Source organism: Lagopus muta, chromosome 2 (genome assembly GCF_023343835.1).
Source record: "Lagopus muta isolate bLagMut1 chromosome 2, bLagMut1 primary, whole genome shotgun sequence".
In the NCBI taxonomy this organism is placed as follows: Eukaryota; Metazoa; Chordata; class Aves; order Galliformes; family Phasianidae; genus Lagopus; species Lagopus muta.
The window spans coordinates 14,155,895-14,174,900 of NC_064434.1; the positions used below are offsets into that span (position 1 = coordinate 14,155,895).

The 19,006-nt window shown below is 38.8% G+C and overlaps 1 protein-coding gene across 2 annotated transcripts in view; it reads left to right on the forward strand.

Moving 5' to 3' along the window:
• The first annotated feature begins 25 nt into the window (after positions 1 to 25).
• Positions 26 to 19,006, forward strand: part of NOL10 (nucleolar protein 10) — a 51,852-nt gene continuing 32,871 nt past the window's right edge. For both annotated transcript variants that reach the window (XR_007375441.1, XM_048937590.1), the window contains exons 1-13: positions 26 to 156; positions 467 to 512; positions 1,672 to 1,770; positions 2,371 to 2,448; positions 4,200 to 4,237; positions 7,979 to 8,115; positions 8,839 to 8,904; positions 10,371 to 10,431; positions 10,940 to 11,025; positions 11,290 to 11,368; positions 12,685 to 12,834; positions 15,134 to 15,200; positions 18,719 to 18,771. Coding sequence is in view for 1 of the 2 variants with exons in the window: in XM_048937590.1 (XP_048793547.1) it covers positions 91 to 156; positions 467 to 512; positions 1,672 to 1,770; positions 2,371 to 2,448; positions 4,200 to 4,237; positions 7,979 to 8,115; positions 8,839 to 8,904; positions 10,371 to 10,431; positions 10,940 to 11,025; positions 11,290 to 11,368; positions 12,685 to 12,834; positions 15,134 to 15,200; positions 18,719 to 18,771 (1,026 nt within the window). In the remaining variant the exon portion in view is untranslated. The remainder of the gene's footprint in view (positions 157 to 466; positions 513 to 1,671; positions 1,771 to 2,370; positions 2,449 to 4,199; positions 4,238 to 7,978; positions 8,116 to 8,838; positions 8,905 to 10,370; positions 10,432 to 10,939; positions 11,026 to 11,289; positions 11,369 to 12,684; positions 12,835 to 15,133; positions 15,201 to 18,718; positions 18,772 to 19,006) is intronic.

Here is a 19,006-nt window from a genome sequence, read left to right on the forward strand (position 1 = left end):
CCCCGCCCGTACAGCGCACACTGCTGCCGGGTCGGAGCCGAGCCTGCCTTCCGCTTCCCGTGCGGCCCGGAAGAGGTGTGTGGGCTCGCCATGCAAGTCTCCAGCCTGAACGAAGTGAAGATCTACAGCCTGAGCGCCGGCAGGAGCCTCCCGGAGGTGAGGGGCAGCTCGGGTGGGACGGAGCCGTGAGGGGACGGCGGGACGCGTGGGCGCCCCCGCAGCTGGCGGGCGTTTGAGCCGAGCTGCTCTGCGGACTTCTTTTTCGTAGGGTCACAGGGTGGTTGGGTTGGAAGGGACCTCAGAGCGTACTACTGGAATTTTGAATGCAATTAAGAAGAGAGAAGTGATGTTTCAGGCAGAAAAAAAAAAAAACAAACACCTCTTTTTTTTCAGATTTGTTAGGTTGTAACAGTTCTGTGATAATGCAGATGTGCTGTAATGTGAATACTGATATGTTTCCTTACAGTGGCTCTCAGACAGGAAGAAAAGAGCATTACAGAAGAAAGATGTGGGTGAGTTTTCCCATCGCAGCCCTCAGCAGAATGAGGCTGTACACATCTGATCTGCCACTCCAGGAGTAGGCAGTTTGCTAACACGAGGAAATTGTGCACAACTTGTTTTCATAAATGCAAATTTAAAGCTATACGTAATGCTAGAAGGCCATACTTTAGTTTCCTATATAGTGCTGTGTGGATAGAACATTGTCAGCATCATTTTTAGGCATTAAATACTGGGAGATGGTAGATTGTACACAAGTGTGGTGGATGCATCCAACATATATTTATGATCAAATCTAGCTATAGACCCCTGTATATTTATTAAGCTTAGCTTAGAGTCCAGCTTTGTGATTTATCATATCATCATCATAGAACGGCCTAGGTTGAAAAGGACCACAATGATCATCCAGTTTCAACCCCTCTGCTGTGGGCAGGTCACCAGCCACCAGACCAGGCTGCCCAGAGCCACATCCAGCCTGGCCTTGAATGCCTCCAGGGATGGGGCATCCACAACCTCCTTGAGCAACCTGTTCCAGTGCATCACCACCCTCTGTGTGAAAAACTTCCTCCTAATATCTAATCTAAATCTCCTCTGTTTCAGTTTAAAACCATTCCCCCTTGTCCTATCAGTGTCAACCCATGTAAACAGTTGTTCCCCCCCCGTTTATATGTCTACTTCAAGTACAGGAAGGCCATGATGAGGTTTCCCCTGGAGCCTTCTCTTCTCCACCCTAAACAAGCCCAGTTCCCTCAACCTTTCAATTTTACTCTAAATTTGTAATATCAAAGGAAATATTTACATACCATCATGAGCATTGTGTAAAGCAGCCAACTGAAAAATAGGCATGGAGGTAACAGTGTGATGGAATGTGTTATGCATCTTTGCTGTGTAGAATATGTCACCTTTTTGTGAATGCCTGTTATAATGATCTCATGGTTAGCGCCTCGTGAGAGATCTATTTGGTGTGGTGATGATAGCTGGCTTCTCAGCGTTAGAGTACTGCATTGCTCTCCTGGCCTGTGTTAAAGACAAAGATATACCTTTAAAAATATTCAGTTTTATTCAGTGAACTTTACATACTTTCATAAGAAGTCATTACAGTATTGGACTGATAATAATAGTACTAGCTTTACAAATAATTTTTCTTTATGAGTATTTATTTTTTCTTTGTAGATATCCGTAGAAGAATTGAACTTATTCAAGACTTTGAAATGCCCACAGTTAGCACCAAGATTAAGGTATCAAGAGATGGACAGTATATTATGGCAGTTGGTGAGTTAACTAAGGATCCCTTGGTAGCAGAGGCCAAAAGTGCTAGTAACGTTTTATCACAGAATATGACAGGTAGAAGATAGAGGGTGTTTTTGTTTTATTTCTTTAATGCAGCATTGAACATTATCGTGGAAGCCTAGTTTTAAGATGTGATGCAATGATTGTCTTGGAACTTAAGTTGAGAAACATTTAATTTTCAGCTGTATTAGAAGAATACCTGTGTTATGAAAACAACAACTTATTTGTTTTTACAGTGTGTTCATAAATTAAACACACTATAGTGTGTTCATAAAGTTGTTTAAATAATTTCTGAGTATCACTGAGTGTTTTTTTAAAGCATAGAGGATAATGCTGCATTTCATAACTGCCAAAGTGAGATCCTAACATGAATACTTCAGTTAGCCTTAATGCCACAGGGAGGCTTGGTCTTTCACGCTCGCTGGAAGGTGTTGTTAAGTTCTGTTACTAAGAAGCCTCTTTCTCCATTCACAGAAATGTAGTAGTAAAGAATGTATACATAAAACATGGTATTTTTAAAAAAACGTGTTAGTGTTATCTTTTTGTTCAACTGTTTTGTTAAAAATCAAATTCTTCTTTCAGGAACTTACAAACCGAGGATCCGCTGCTATGATACTTACCAGTTATCCCAGAAGTTTGAAAGGTGCTTAGATTCTGAAGGTTAGTATAAGCTGTGGCTGTTAGTAGGAGAAATCTTTTGTCTACAGTTCAGGTTGGACTCAAACAGAAATTTATCTCCCTGTTCTAAGGAGACAGATTATATGTTGGGGGAACAGGGGAATCTAGAATAAAATTCACCAGTCTTCACCTCTGTATTTTTCCTTCTTTTTTCTGTAAAGTTGTTTCCTCTCTTGGAGCTGTATGAAGACAGTAAGATCTGCTCTGAGCCAGTAAGTGTGGAGCTCAGAGAGAGACATGGCTGAAGGCTGCTGCTCTCACGGGGGGAGTGCTGTGTGTGTGAGAGGGAGAGAGGGGAAAGGGGAGAGAGAGAGAAAAAGAGAGAGAGAGCTACAGCAGGCAATTCTCCCTTCTGTTGTCTTCCCACTCTGAAGCAGTAAGGTAGAAGAGTGCTCTGGGGTTGCTCCGTTCTTACTGAAATGAGTTCTTTTGTTTTCTCACTGCAGCCCAGTCAGTTAAAGAGAACTCCTTGATTTGTTTTGTATATTTCTTTATTATTGTTATTATTTTTAGACATAGGAAAGGCCCCAATTTCACATTGTTTGCTAGTATTTTGGAGGGAGAACTTTTGTGGTGATGAGAGCAAGGAGCCATCCAGGCTCTGAGAAAGAGAGAATGTGCTGGAAATTAGACTGAGGGAGGAGGTTTTGGGATCTATAGAGTTGGGGGTTTATTTCGGTTTTGTTCTTTGGAGACTAATGGCAGAAGACAGGTGAATGAAACTGAGGGGCTGAGCACAGAAAGCACAGAATAGTGCAAGATTGAATCATTAGTGAGAAATGGAACTGGTCTATTTTTGATATGCTGTGTAAAAAAAAGCAAAAAAGAATGAAGCTATTGAATTAGGTCAGGAAAAGAAAAATAGAGCTTAGTGGTGTTTTGTTATTTGATTCCTTAGTACTGCAAGGAATCTTGTATGGTGTAGAGACAGTGCTACCAAGTAGTATGAGGAGGGAGAGTCAGGAAGGCTGGGGAAAGAAAGGCGTGCCATGAGAGACCCACTTTGAAACAGAATATGAGTCATTGTAATGGTAAATGCTTGCTGTTAATTAGAGCTCAAAGTTAATTTTTTTGAACTGGCTTCTTGTTGCAAGGTTTTTAAATGTGTTTAACTTGCACTGTATCATAGAGTCACCTTAAATAACCTACCTTATTTAATTGGAAACAGTTCAGGCGAAGCAGCTTCTCCCTGATGTTCTGGACTCGCCTTATTTAGAGCTAATTGGAGTCTCTGTTGAACACCTCAGCATACTGATCAGTAGCCTTTGTGTTTGTGATTATGGGCCCCTCAAAGCTCAATCTCTGGAAGCTGAACCTTAGAAAGGCTGTGTCTGAAGATGTGTGTGTAGTACATTAGATCCCCTGGTATTCTTATCATCATTGATGGTTCACCGTGGACCACCCACTCACTGAGAAGCATTTGATCAGACCTTCCTAAATACACGTTTGAGCACTGCATTGAGGAGCATATCCAGTATACAAGAATGATAAAAAGATTATAAGATGCTTCATAAATTTCTAAGGTTCTCTTAAGTGACTTATTATTTTGCAAATAATGTTGTCTAATTAAAGATTTTATCACGATGTCTGCGTTATGCATTGACACCTGTGGGGAATACTTATATGGCTAAAGGTTAGCATCAGAGTAAATATTATTTTCAGGGTTTGTGCCAATGTTTGCAAATAAATTTGCTTACTTAGTTAACTTAAACTTCTCTTGTTCTCTCCTCTAGTGGTTACATTTGAGATTTTATCAGATGATTACTCAAAGGTATGTTTAATGTTTTCAATGTATAAATGAGAAAATTGTGTAATATGTATATTAAAATACATTTTCATATATAGTAAAGTTTTTTATTTAAAAACAAACAGGATAAATATTTTTTTGTACCTTTAAAGCATTGTTTTCTTTGCCTCTTTGTACTGTAATTTGCCTTACCACTTGTAAAGTCTTTTGTCTGCTGTAGAGAAAAGCTCTAATGCAAATGGGATCCTGGGCTCCATCAGGAGAGGGGTGGCCAGCAGGGACAGGGAGGTGATTGTCCCTCTCTACTCGGCTCTTGTGAGGCCCCATCTGGAGTACTGTGTCCAGGTGTGGAGCCCTCAGTACAAGAAAGACATAGAGATTTTGGAAAGGGTCCAGAGGAGGGCGACTAAGATGATCAGGGGGCTGGAGCACCTCCCCTATGAGGACAGGCTGAGGGAGTTGGGCTTGTTCAGCCTGGAGAAGAGAAGGCTGCGGGGTGACCTCATTGCAGCCTATCAGTACCTGAAGGGAACCTACACCCAGGAGGGGAGTAAACTCTTCAAAAGGGCTGACAACAGCAGGACTAGGGGAAATGGTTTTAAGTTGAAGGAGGGAAGATTTAGGTTAGATGTTAGGGGGAAGTTCTTTACTAGGAGAGTGGTTAGGCCCTGGAACGGGCTGCCCAGGGAGGTTGTGGATGCCCCGTCCTTGGACGTGTTTAAGGCCAGGTTGGACGGGGTCCTGGGCAACCTGATCTGAATGTGTATGTTTGGTGGCCCTGCTAGGCAGGGGGGTTGGAAATACATGATCCTTGGGGTCCCTTCCAACCCGGGTGATTCTGTGATTCTGTGATTCTGTGAAAGCTCCAAATAGTCAGCTATCCTGTGATCAAACTAACGTGAAAAACATAATTAGTTGTTCTTGCTAGTGTAACATTTGGTTATAATTGCTGACAGTAGCCAACATGCACCTTTTTTGAGAAATGGGGTACCTACAGCTGAATTAGGCTGATTTGCTACAGCAGTGACAACTAAGTGTATCAATGAGGCAGAAATTGTGGAGAGAAGGAACATGTTTTGTTTATGAGTTGCTGTATCTGGAGGAAACAGTTGAGTTATTATAACTGTGTGCCTTTTTCAGGCTCAGTACAATTATTACTCCTAATTCTGTTGAGGGCCCTCAGAAACAGGCTCAAAATCTTGTGCTGCAGCACTTGGTGTGATAAAAGACATTACCTGTTCCTATAAACTTTGCTGATTCATCAGAGTATTCAGTCTAAAATGAAATATGGAAATCTAAGCACATAATTTTGCTGGTTTCATTAGAACACAGCATGTTAATAGTTGAATTTTTATTGTATTTTTTTTTCCTCAGAGACTTTAGCATTACTGATACAGGTTCGTCTTATACTTTCAGACACATTATCTCACCTTCTGGCTCTAGGCTTTTCAAAGTTTTCCCTTGTAAGTTTTCCAGGAATGTGGAACTCAATAGAAGAAGGAAGTGACTGATATAGTAGGGTAGCCTCTTCTGGTTGTAAAGACCAAGCAATTATTTGCAAGGCTGAGGAGTGTATTCTCATTGTTCACCCATCTCTGACTGGTCAAGCAAACAGTAAGGCTTATGTGTGTTTTGAACTGGAATTGGTACTGCATTTCAAACTGAACCTTGACAACGTTATCTTCAATTGTATTTTCCAAAAACATCCTAAGTTGTTAGAAAGAAAACTGATTTTAGAAAGTTATAATATTTTAAATATGACACAGAGGGAACAGTATTTGAGAAATTGCACTTGAAATGATTAGAATCATAAAAATATTCCTTACAAGGAGACATCGAGGGTTCATTTCCTGCACGAAATAAGACCAATGCTCTGTGATCACCTCCTAAAGAATTCTTCCTTCTTATCCAGCCTGCCCAAACCTGAAATTTTTGCTACTGCAGTGAGTTTGACTGTCATTTTTGTAACTGCGTTTCAGTTGTAGGCTGCCTCTAGATTGTTGCATAGTGTTCTCTTTGCCTCACTAACAACCTCAGATTCATCCAGATTTTTCATCTGTCCCTTATCTGGCTTGGCTTTGTTGATGTTCTCAACATTCCTCTTGAATTGAGAGCCCCTGCTCTAGATACATTGCTTCATGGGCACTGTGCAGAAAAATGAAAATATGTCCTTCCTGGTCTGCTCCCACTAACCTTGTCAGGAATCATTTTGAGGCTCATTTGTGTTTCCACAGAACATACTGTTCACTTTTGCTCATGTCTGTAGCTGTGAAGTCAGTTATGTTTCTGCACTCTCTCAAGATTTAGACGTGGACTAAGTTTTAGACTTAGGGGAGAGTGGTGTGTCTTCTACTGTAGCCTTTTCCAAAATGGCAAGTGTTTCCTCAGCCTTTTTTTTACCACACACCAGTGGCTATGCTTTTGCTACCCCAAGCTTGTGGTTTTCAGAGTTACGTAGGAAAAACAAGCATGATTTCTAGTTGAGTTGTATCCTTTTCTAATAAAAGAGAACATAATTGTCTTCAAGTAGCTTAAGACATAAAATTACTAGAGGTAACATAGTTGTTAGCAGAATATCTGCTTTTGTTTGTCTTTAGTTGTTTTTGTCAACTACTAGAAAATAAAGTCTTTTTGGAGGTAGTAAAAGAGAACTCAGCAAACTGTATCTTCCTTACTCCAGGTAGAAAGTTTCTTGATAGCTTACTGATAGTGAACTAGCAAGGTGATACTCATAATTTCAGTTAAATGTGGTTTAATTTTGTGTTCTCATGATTTCTTCTAAACTACATGAAGACACAGAAATTTCAATATTGTCACTGCAAAATCACAAAATACTTGATGTTGTTATTGTTTGAAACAATGAAGTAAAAAGCTTTGCTTGTTGTAAACCTCCTGTTAAAAACATAAAGAAGTTAAGCACACAAAGGGCAGATTGGGCTGTGTATGAAAAACATCATTGTATAACATCAGCTGTGCAGCTGCATCTGTAATCTTGTATGAAATAGTAATTATTACTTGTGAAAAGTGATGCCTGACTTTCATCCTGGATCTCAAGAGAGTGAGCCCTTGAATAAAAGTTGAAACACTGGAGTTTCTGAAATTAGAAAAATGGGAAGTACAGAGAGGACTTGAATAGGCATAAAGTAGTCACCCAGGTCAGTGCTTTGTACTTACCTCATGGAAAGGGAGAAAGTGTAAATAAACATGACTTCAAAACAACCACTGTACTTTGTCTTTCCTGAGCTGCTCACTGTTCACGTAGATAGCAGCATAGTACAATAGGGGGAGATTTAGAATCTCAGTGATTTACTGTTGTGTAGCTACACACATTCTAAACTGGTGCCTCTCTAGTCTAAAGAGAGTTGAGCGTTAGAGTGAGTTATTGACCTGTAATTATCCATGTCATTGTTTACCTTCATCATAGAGTGATTTTGGGCCAGAGTGATGCTTAATGCATCCCATAGTATCTGGGCAAGGCTTAAGGTACTGTATGAATGTGATGGGAGTGGGAAGAATTCATTTATATGTATATGAGTTTTGCTATGTTATTTACTATGTCGATCTAGCTTTCTAGTGCCTTCAATTCATTTTATCTTTAATGAAGAGATTGCTGTGGCTAATGAGAATAAAGAATGAATTCTGTCATTTTAGTAGAAAGTATTTAAGTGGACTGTGATAGACTGATGCAAGCCTGGAAAAATCACTGCTTGTTTTCTGAGGCAAGTTCTATCTTCTGTATTTCAGTTCTATCTATTTTATTTTCAGATTGTCTTCTTGCAGTGTGACAGATATGTGGAGTTTCATTCACAACACGGACATTACTACAGGACAAGAATACCAAAATTTGGTAGAGACTTCTCTTATCACTACCCATCATGTGACCTGTATTTTGTTGGATCAAGGTAGTGTTTGAATGGATTATTTTGTTTTACTTCTGTCAGGAATTTTTTCCAAGAACTAAAGTCCAAAATTAATTCAGTTTCCTGCATTAAGACTTTTATTTTTTGATTGAGGCACTTGTAAATTTGTTGTCAGCAGTGCAATTCAGTGTACTGTGTTTTAAAAGTGATGAATAGTAAGGAAAATAAAATAGCTTTTTGTGGAGACTTTCAGGGTGAAGCTGGAGAAGGCCCTCCCTTGACAACCTGAGCTAGCTGTGGTGTCCCTCTTCGTTGCAAGGGAGTAGGACTAGATGGCCTTGGGTGGTCCCTTTCAACACTAAGGATTCTATGAAGCTATTCTGTGATGTTTGATGAACATACACATTATCACAGAATCACAAAACGGCCAGGGTTGGATGGGACCTCAAGCATCATGAAGCTCTAACTCCCCTTCCACATGCAGGGCCACCAGCCTTCCCATTTAATACCAGACCAGGCTGCCCAGGGCCCCATCCAACCTGGCCTTGAACACCTCCAGGGACGGGGCAGCCACAACCTCTCTGGGCAGCCTGTTCCAGCACCTCACCACTCTCTCTGTAAAGAACTTCCCCCTGACATCCAACCTGAATCTTCCCTCCCTCAACTTCAAACCATTTCCCCTTGTCCTGCTGCTATCTACCCTTTCAAAGAATTATCTTTTCTCCAGTATATAGGAAAGAAGTAATTGTGGTTTTTTCTTTGTAGTTCTGAAGTATACAGGCTAAATCTGGAACAAGGAAGGTTTCTGAACTCCCTGCCAACTGATGCTTCGTAAGTAACTGTAATGTATGATGTCTGTCTTCCATCCACCAGGTGGAACCAAACTACTAATATGCTCACCATCAGTACTGTATCTGAATACTGCCCAAATACACAGTGAAGTAGAATTGAAAAGTAACGTATGCCTAGTTTGAACCTCATTTTATTTAATTTTATGTCCTGTCATTCTTTATGACAATTTTTATGCTTTAAAATATCCACAAAGAAAACTCAATTACAACTGCTTAATATAGACTTATGTTACATATATAATAAATACAAACTTTGCCATTGCAACTCAATTTAGCCATCACATAGAAACCTGCCCACGGGGTATGTACTTTCCCTGACATGTCTTTGTCCTTCTACTCTTGGAGTAGCCCAAAGAGTGCTGGGTTTTTTCATTTGTTTGATTGATTTTTTTTTTTTAAATATCAGCAGCATGTGTTTGATTCTTTTGAAAACCATAGCAGTAGCAGGAGCTGGGCTTCTTTTGTGTGGGGAGAGGCAGAGGAGAAGAACAGGCTTCTTCTCATCAAAGTCACTGGTTGGTGAACCACAGGTGGGGCTCAGTGGGTCGGATAGCTTAAGGAGCATAGCAGTATTTAGGTGGGCACAACTATAGACACCTAGTAGCATTGGGGAGGGAAGGGAAGGAAAATCCTGGAGCAGCAGAGCTGAGTCATGAGTGAAAATCTGAATCAGAGAAATGAGAATTGAAGATTTGGAAAGCCTGTAAGGCAGGGGAATTGGATGAATTATAGAATTATAGGTAGCATTCTTAGAATAGAAGAAGTCGAGATAAGGGGTCTAAGGAGAAATATTTCTATTTTGGAAGAGTTGTTAGAGAAGTGCAGGGTTCTGGCTTGAGCAGTTGAGAATTAGGGTACTTGGAGCAGGAAAGAGTAGACAGGCTGTTCATCAGAATATGCTGGAGATGTAAGCTTCCAAAGGTGTAATCAGGAAGACCTTTTGATGTAACTGAGTTAAGAATACAGAGGAGCAGAGCAATATGGCAAGACTTGGTGGTAAGTGGTGGGCTTGGGAAGAAGACTGTAGGATCACTGAGGTTGGAGAGACCCTGAGCCCAGTCTGATGCTCAAAGCTTGGCCAGTCCTGAATTCAGATGAGTTTTCCCAGGGGTTTTTGTAGACTGAGGATAGAAATTCCAAAGCTTCTTTTGGCAACTGGTTCCAAAGATGAGGTGCCCTCAAGGCATAAAAATATCCTTACATCCAGTTGGAACCTCACCCATCTCAAGATATCAGCACTGTCTCTGATTTTCTCTGATAGCTCCAAATTCTTGGTAAGCTCCCCTTAAGTATGGGAAGCTGCTATTAATTTGCCATCCACTTATACACCCTCCCCCCACTCACCACTTTTGCTTTTCCAGACTGAACAACAGTATATGTGATTACAGAAACCTTTTTAGTTACATTATTCTGAAGTCGTTAAACTTGTTCTTTTTTCTGTTTTAGAGAGAATAATGTTTGTGACATCAATCCTGTACACTACTTATTTGCTACAGGGACAGCTGAGGTAAATGTTTGCATTCCTTCTATGAAAAGGGCAGCAGTGTTTGTATCTCTTTTGTATTAGTTTGCGTGAGGATAAGAAGGAATCATGACAGGAACTTAAGTAATTAATTTGATCTTGTTTGCTGTATTAAGTATAGATCTGTTAAACAGGAAGACTTAGAGTGGTGTGCAGGTATAATTTCTGAAATAGCTTGCTTGCTGAGATATGTGAGATTTTGCAGATGAGAGAAAACAGTGTTATCTTGCTTGAGAATGTAACTATCAGTTGAAATTAGCAGGCCTGTGTGCCCACTTGGGAAATCTAGTATTAACCATTTGGATTCAGAGAACATTTGTTTTAAATACACATGAAATGTGTGGAGTTTGTATGCCTTTATTAGTACAACTCTTGTTGTAGGAAATTTGATTTATTACTCGCAGATAAAAAGAATTCATAATTTTATTTAAAGACTTTCACTGTATCTTATATTTATTGCATAAACTTAAAATATATTTTCTAAACTCTTTAGGGTAAAGTGGAATGCTGGGATCCTAGAACTCGAAATCGAGTTGGGCTACTGGATTGTGCTTTAAGCAGTGTGACAGCAGATACAGAGTGAGTAAAGGCTCCCTTTGCGAAGGCCATTCTTCTGGTGGTTTTTGTTTGTTTGTCTTGAAAAGTTTTTCTAAAAACAGTTCCCACTTGGCCTTACAGTGCCCACTGCCATCTCATTTCTAGTGTAAGGTTTCCTTAGTTATCAAGTAACTCTTCATGTGTGGTATGTCTGAATAATTTACACTATTATTCTAGCTATTTTTAACATCATTTTTTGCATTGTTTAGAGAGAGAACATCTAACTTTAAGAATTGTGCTTTGCAGGGTGGATTGTCTGCCATCTATTTCAGCGCTGAAATTTGATGGAGCTTTGAATATGGCTGTTGGAACATCTACTGGGCAGGTAGTCTTAACTCCTTCTATAACACTTCTTAGAAGATCCTCTTGCAGTTGTCAGTCCAGGTCTATTGTACACTGAGTGCACTTAATGCAATACACAATAGTACAAGTATTTCTAAGACTGTAAGTGACATGTATGGAGCAGTAACAGTCATTCTTAAGCTGCAAATTGATTTGTTAAACGATCCTGTTCTTCAGAGTACTGAAGGGTTGACTTAATATCATCGCAACTTCCGATCTGCATACTATAAAATTTCAATCTTTGTGGTTTTCTTAAGACTTAAGAATCAGTTTTGTGAGGAAGTTACCTCTTTTTGAGACTCTCAGTACTGTCTCAGTGCAATACATATGCTCTTACCTTATTTTGATTGCAGCTAAACAAGCAGAATTATTGCTTTTCAAATAATGTGTTGGAATTTTTTTGTCCTATCCTATGAAGCATCACTTTGATTCATTTATTCGTTGTTTCCATGCTAGTTGTCAAGTAGAGTGTGAGGAAATTTTGGTCTGCCTTTAGTGATCCTTTAATGGGTTAGGAAAACTACTTTTTGGAGACAGTCATACATGTAAGAATTGTGCTTGTAATAATGCTATTATATGTGACATACAACCTTTACTGGAGATATATTTATAATCTGAGCTAAACAAATTGGTAACGTTTTTCCCTCAAATTATTAGTATTCATACATGTGAGAAATTGAAGGTTTTTTCAGAGATTCCATTGGAGATTTTTTAGATAAAAAAATGCATATTTCTGTAAGACAGCCTGTGCTCACCACTTCTCTAAAAAAATAATTGCGCTCCCTGTTGTTTTTCTGAGTGAAAGGGATACTGAATCTGAAGGTTTCTGGGAAGGAATCTGAAGATTTAAACCTTCTGAGTAAGAATTGAGAACTACTGGTGATTGGTGGATGGTTGGACTGGGTGATCCTGTGGGTCTTTTCCAACCTTGGTGATTCTTTGATTCTATGAATAGTACAAGAATGTGAAAGTGCAGTATTAATGATTTAAAACTACTGAGAGTGCCTTGAAAACATTTCATTTTTTTCAATTTTAATTTCAATAGAAATGAAAAAAGACTTTAGAAAGATAGTAAACTCTTGAATGCAAATTTAATTTTTCCAATTAAACTAAAAGATTTTGTGGTTAAAATACATTGTCAGAGTAAAATGGGCTTACTTAATCATTTTCAGAACTTGAGAGGATTTATTTATGGAAAACAAACAAAAAAGTCTCGAGTTAAATCATTAATGAAGACCTAGTTTGACTACCTCTTAACCTTAAAATATTGAAAAATTGATCTGTCTTTTATTCCTCAAGGTTTTATTGTATGACCTTCGGTCTAGTAACCCACTGATAGTCAAAGATCACCAGTATGGCCTGCCTATTAAGTCAATTCAGTTTCAGCATCAGTTGGATTTAATAATCTCTGCAGATTCTAGAATCATAAAGATGTGGAACAAAGATACCGTAAGTGCTTTTCTGTTGCTGCGTTTGTATCATTCCCTTTTTTTTTCTTTTTTCTTTTTATCTATTGTGCAATTTGAGTAATAAAGTAGGAAGTTGGGTTTCTAATGTGTCGTAATTTACATAACATTTTTCCTTGTGTGGCTAAGCAACCCTGCATCTGGGAAGGTATTCAATAGCCTGTCAGGTATAAAAGTACAGTCTTGGTGTTTTTTTGTTTGTTTGTTTAATCTGTTTGTGTATGTCTGCTGATGATGCTTTTTTCAGTAGAAGGATTTGAACACAAAAAGTGGAATCTCAGCCATTGCCTTGGTGTGTGTATTTCTCTAAGTGGACCGTGAACATCCACTACAGAGAAAAATTAGTCATTCCAGTTCTCTGCTCAAAGGAGAGCTAGCTTCAAATGTAGATCAGTTAGTTTATGAAGTATTAAAATCAAGTGCTTCTTACTTTTACAGGAACTTACAGGGATTTTGAGGCAGATATTATGCCAAGATCCAAGTAACAGTGTGCATTATGGTGTATTAATGGATTATGTTGTAAGAGACAGCATCTTTATCCCTGTCTTTTGCACCTATAGGCAAAGTTGCAATCTAATTACTGTAAGACTTTCTTTTCTTACATTATGCAGTTTTTTTTCTTGTCTTTCTGTCGACGCAGCTTGTACAAAATACATTATCCTGTAGATTGGCTCCAATTGTACTGCAACTTGATTTGGTCAAAGAGGCTATCTTTAGTCATTGTATTCCTTCTAAAAAACTTGCTCCGTTCTGTATCTATGATTTTTTTGGCTTCGTAATGAAACATATCAAGAGCAGTTACAGTAGTTTAGAGGCACTTATTTTCTAACTATTTCAGGCAGCCATTTTTCTATTGTATTTCTTCATGAACTTTCAACAGCCCTTTTTTTTTTTTTTCTGTGATTGCAAGCAATTTTTTTAAGCCCTTCAGTTAGTTTTTATTGCTTAAAAAGGCAAATAATTTATTGTCTATTATTTAAAACATCTGCAATGGCCCTTCTCCATTTTTCCTAGGTATAGAGATTTTCCTCACTGACAATTTAACAGTGCAAGGTTTGTCAGGTGGCCTCTGCAGTGGGAAAAGGGAGGGTTTCTTAGCGCTGGAAGGCAAAGATAGCTTTGGACTCTTTCCTAGAGTGTGTTCCAGCTGGCTCCACCTCTCCCAGATGTTGGTTCCTGACTATCTCTGGCTGGGAACCAACTGCAGAGGCAGACTGCGGGGTGGAGAGCATATGGCTTTGATACCAGAATAGCCCCATGCTGAGACGTGCCTTGGGGTGGGGAGCGTGAGGCTTTTGTCTGCTAAGACTGGGGTGGGGGAGGACTCTTATTAATCATCGGGGAGAGACCAGGGATGGGTGGGGTACCAGCATATAACTGGGTGGGAAAGGAAGGGCCCAGAAAGGTAGGTGGGATTGCTGCAGGGAAAGAGAAAAGAGGAATAGGATGAAAATTTGCTCTGTTCCTGTCGCTCATTTAGAACCGTGTAGGCATGTACTCTCATGCTTCGTATTCTGTGGCCCAGTTCTTAGACACACTTCTTCAACTGGCTGTCTTGTGTCTTGGCTTACAAGAGCACCTGTATTTTGTCTGGATTTTTCAGACTCTGTTCCAATTCTTTTTGAATTTTTGAAAATCTTGTTTCCTGCTTTTACCGTTTTCTTAAATAACTTCATTACTGTGCTGAACTGCATACCAGTGGATGCTTTTATTATTTTTATCTTGTGCTTAGACCTCTTTAATACTGAGTTTGTACGTTACAAATAAAGTGCCAAGCCATATTTCATTCTAAGTAGACGTGGGCAGGCTGGAGGTACCAAACTGCACAATCAAATTCCACTCCCAATCCATCATTTCGGATAATACACTTAGCAAAATGAGAAGGTTTAAGATTACCACGTTCAGACTTGAATGAAATGAGGCAATGTGCCAGGAACTTGTGGCCTTCATCCTCTTTTCGCTTTAAGTAAAATGAAGTGAAACTGATGTATCTTTTCAGCACAGAATTATGAACCAAGAAATAAGAAGTGCCACTGTACATTGCAGTGTCCTCAGTAACCTGTGGGCTACGCTTAAAAGGTCTGATCAGAGACAGAATGCAATACTGAGTTTCTATGTTATGTTCAGATACTTTTCTAACATTATACTATTCTGCAAACTCTGTGCTATCTTTACTCCATCATCCTTAGCTTCTATAATAGCTAGTAATGATCTTTAGATTTACTATATTTAACTGTACTGTTTGGAATTCTTTATAATGCATTATCTTCCTTCAATTACAGGGGAAGATATTTACTTCAATGGAGCCAGAATATGATATCAATGATGTCTGTCTTTATCCAAATTCTGGTATGTTAGCTGTATTTATGTCTTATGTAATTCAAAAAGGAAAGTGTGTTAGTCCATAACGTTGCCTTTTTTTAATTTAAGTGATACAAATTAGGTCTACTTTACTTCTTATTATGCAGCTAGGAAAAATAGTTACTTGCTAGTTAATGTCATTGTTTGCTCTGCATCTGCATTAAATCAAATTAAGGCTCTCAGCAGTTAGAATCTGCTGTGCTTTCGACTGAGTGACTGACTTCTTTTGCCTTTTCAAGTATCTTAAATATCTCATAAGAAAAAGAACTTTGTCCTTTTGTGTAAGATGAGCGTACTTTCTAGAGCTGGGAAAAAAAAAACCTCTTTCAACAAATTTACAAATTTTTACAAATGTTTACGACCATTTGATCTTTCCTGTTTTTAAGTACGGTACTCGCTGTGTCCTTCTTAAGAAAGAATACTTTTGTTTTTAAGCACAGGGGAGTCCACAGGTTTGCATGCTTTTTGTGACTTCTCAGATTTGGTGCGTCTCATAACATTGTGTTTCAAGGTCAAAAAAGGGCCACTTTTAACCTGTTTCCAGATCCTAATTCATGGGAGAAAAAAATATTTTACAGAATGGTGGTTGAATGTGCACGTGTGCTTTAGATAGGCTGCAGCTTACCTTAGTTTTTCCCATAGTTGCTTAGTTCTTAACTAGTGCATGATAAATGCTTTCTCTTCAGAAGCAGCACTGGAAAAGGTGAAAGAAACATCATGGCCTGTAGGATGGCAGAGGACAAAGTTCTTGATCGGAAAATGCCTGTGTTGCAAACTGTGCTATTATCTTAATTTTAGAGAGGTAGCAGTGAACACAGAGCAACTTGGATTTTGAATCATACTAACTGCTCGACTCAAGATTGTAGATAAGGGAGTTTGAGATTTCTAACGAGTTAAAACTTATCTTGTCTTTTCTGCCAACTTCAGTTAAGAATCTTTTTTTTTTTAAAGATGAACACTTGCATATTGAGCTCTGCTGAGACAGCAGGCATTTTTGACTGTATGTAGCAACAACATTATAAGATCTGCAGGATCCTGCTAATACAAATGTCAGCTCACTGTCTTAACGCACAGGATTCTGCCCCTCTGAAACAGAGTGGTCTTCCAGTACAAGCAATTGGGCTGGGTTTTCCTGAGCGCTGAAGAGGATAGCAAAATTTAAGATGCCTGACACTAATTCACTGATAGAGTTTAAAGTATGAACGTTTGAAGGAAGTACTTCCAGTCATACCAGTACTGCAGTTGTGGAAAGCCAGGAGAGGCAGTGACACGTAAATGCCAGTATGGCTGTAGCTCGGTGTTGTCATGGGGTCCCAGCACTCCCAGGGCACACCTGGACGTTTAGGAGCTGGCAAGGCACAGGAAATCCCACGACCTTTGCCCAATCTGTGCTCTTGTACTTAATTTGAAGTGAATGCTGAGAAAATCCATACTGTAATCTAACTCTTGTCCTCTCTTATTCACTTAAAAAAGCTTTACTGTTTGCTGTCATGTGAAACAAAACACTTTTTCCTTATTCTATCTCACTCACATGGGCAAAAACTCAGAATTTCTCTCATGAGAAACTTGCAGGTTTTGTTTCAAACTGGAAGAGAATAGTATCAGAAATGTCATGAATGAGAAATTATTGAACCTACATTTAGAAGGCTCTTCTTTCAAGAAAATTGATGCCTAGTATTTCTAGAGGTTTTACTTCTACCTTTTCTGTTTGTAATCTTATTGTACTACTGGCAGTATTCAGGCTGTGTTTTAGACCGTGGAAGGTAGCAACAATTTCAGTCATTCCAAATTATTATTTTTTTCTTCACAAGTAGAAACTGTAGGAACTTCAGTTTTTCTAAAACTGCTTCTCCCATTTACGACTGCTTCATATTCACATTTTCATTCCTTTAAATCAGTGATACCATATAGTTGATCACTAAGGACAGTCGGTGTCCTTTCTAAGGACAGTCTTAAAAAACTACTTCCATGAAAGAGCAATTCTCATTTACTTCCCTTTCAAAGTGATCAAAGCAGACTGCTGTGTAGCTCGATTGGGTGTGGTCCTTCTTGTAAAAATTGTTTAGAACTAACAGGCTGAAATGATGAAAGTGCACACAGACATCTTTCATGGAGTTGTTCCCTTTTTTTTTAATTTTATTTCTGTATTTCCCCCTTAGTACACGCCCTTGTACTCTTCTGAAGGCAGCTTCCCGCCTTTAATTAGTAGTGGAAGACTCTCAAAGAGGAGTCTTTCCCTTTGCTGTCATCTTTGAAGCACCTGCAGAATTAATTTCTGTCGTTTTATCTGTAGTGATTCATACTCAGGCAGTGGAGAAATGCTTTGCCTCCTGTAGTAGCAGCGAGCATGCTGATATACCAAGGGAGCACATCATCTGTGAAAAATACACCGGGAATTCTTGCTTTTTCCTTCAGTTGCCTGCAACTCCTTCCAGATTTGGTGTTAAGCCTCAGTTTGCTGACTGAGCTTTCACAAATGTCTTCCTCTGCCAGGAAAGCAAGCCCCCTTTTTTTCTGATATTAAGAGTCCAGCTGCATTGTGTGTTTTTAATAAAAGGATTAGGTAGGAAGGATTACTCCACCCATGTTAATTGTGTTCCTGTAGTTGGGTGTAAATTATATTTCTGCCCTCCAGGTGTGTGGTAACTGCCCCATTTATTCATAGTCTCAGTGGCATGTGTTACTTCAAGATCAGAATGTTATCTAACTTGATTGCTCTTTTGTTCTTCATGCTCTGTCTTCATGTATTACATAGTGATCAGCTACGTTGGAAAGTCAGAACTGAAATAAGTATACACCAGATGTCCTTACTAACTCCTATCTAGAGCAAACTTGGGGCTATTTCTCATTTTGAATGTATCCATATTCCTGTGACAGTTGCAAATTTTTCATGGATTTTACAGTAGTTTTTTTTTCTATTCAAAGTATTTGCAACCCTTATTCGCAGCATTCCTTAGGAAAATTCATTGAGATTTCAGATTTTGCTCTCCCTACCAGACTAACACCACTTTGATTTGAAACCACAGTATCCTGTCTCTCCTGCTGACAATCTCCTGTTGATTTCCCAAGATGAAATATGAGTAAAGCAGCAGACCTTATTATGATTTATGACTAGACTATAAATATGTGCTTGAAAATAGTAAAACAAAACCCATCCCCTCGCTTGTGTTAGTTTGTGCCCAAAGTAGATTTTAAATGTAAGGCAAACTGAATTTGTTCTGGACGGTGTCACAAGATGAACTATTTCAATTTGTTAAGAAAATTGATAGTCTGATAGCTGTTAGAACTTAGTGTTGCTTAGTGATGCCGAGCTAAGATAGAGGACAAAGGGCATGAATATATAGGAAATTACACTTGATTAATTGCACTGCTATCAGGCTTTTCTTTCCTTAGTCCTGTGTACAATCCACTTCTTGTGAATTAAATACTTCAAGTATATGTGTATTTAAAAGTAAGAGCTGTCCTCTTGTGACTGATATTTTTTTATTGTGGAAATCTCTTTTTAGGAATGCTAATGACTGCCAATGAAGCCCCCAGAATGAATATCTATTATATGCCAGTAAGTAACACAAGTTTTTACTGATACTACTCCTGTAAATCTGTCAGTAGTTTGGTGCCATTCATGTTGTCATGTCAGAAAATGATTTCTGCAAATTCATGTCTACATTCTCTGATTTCTCATGATAAAGTGCATTTAATCTAACCCTAATCTATTCATGTACTATGTTGAATTAATTAAAACCCACAACAAACAAACAAGCAAACAAAACAGCTTGTAATTTGTCTTTTCCTAC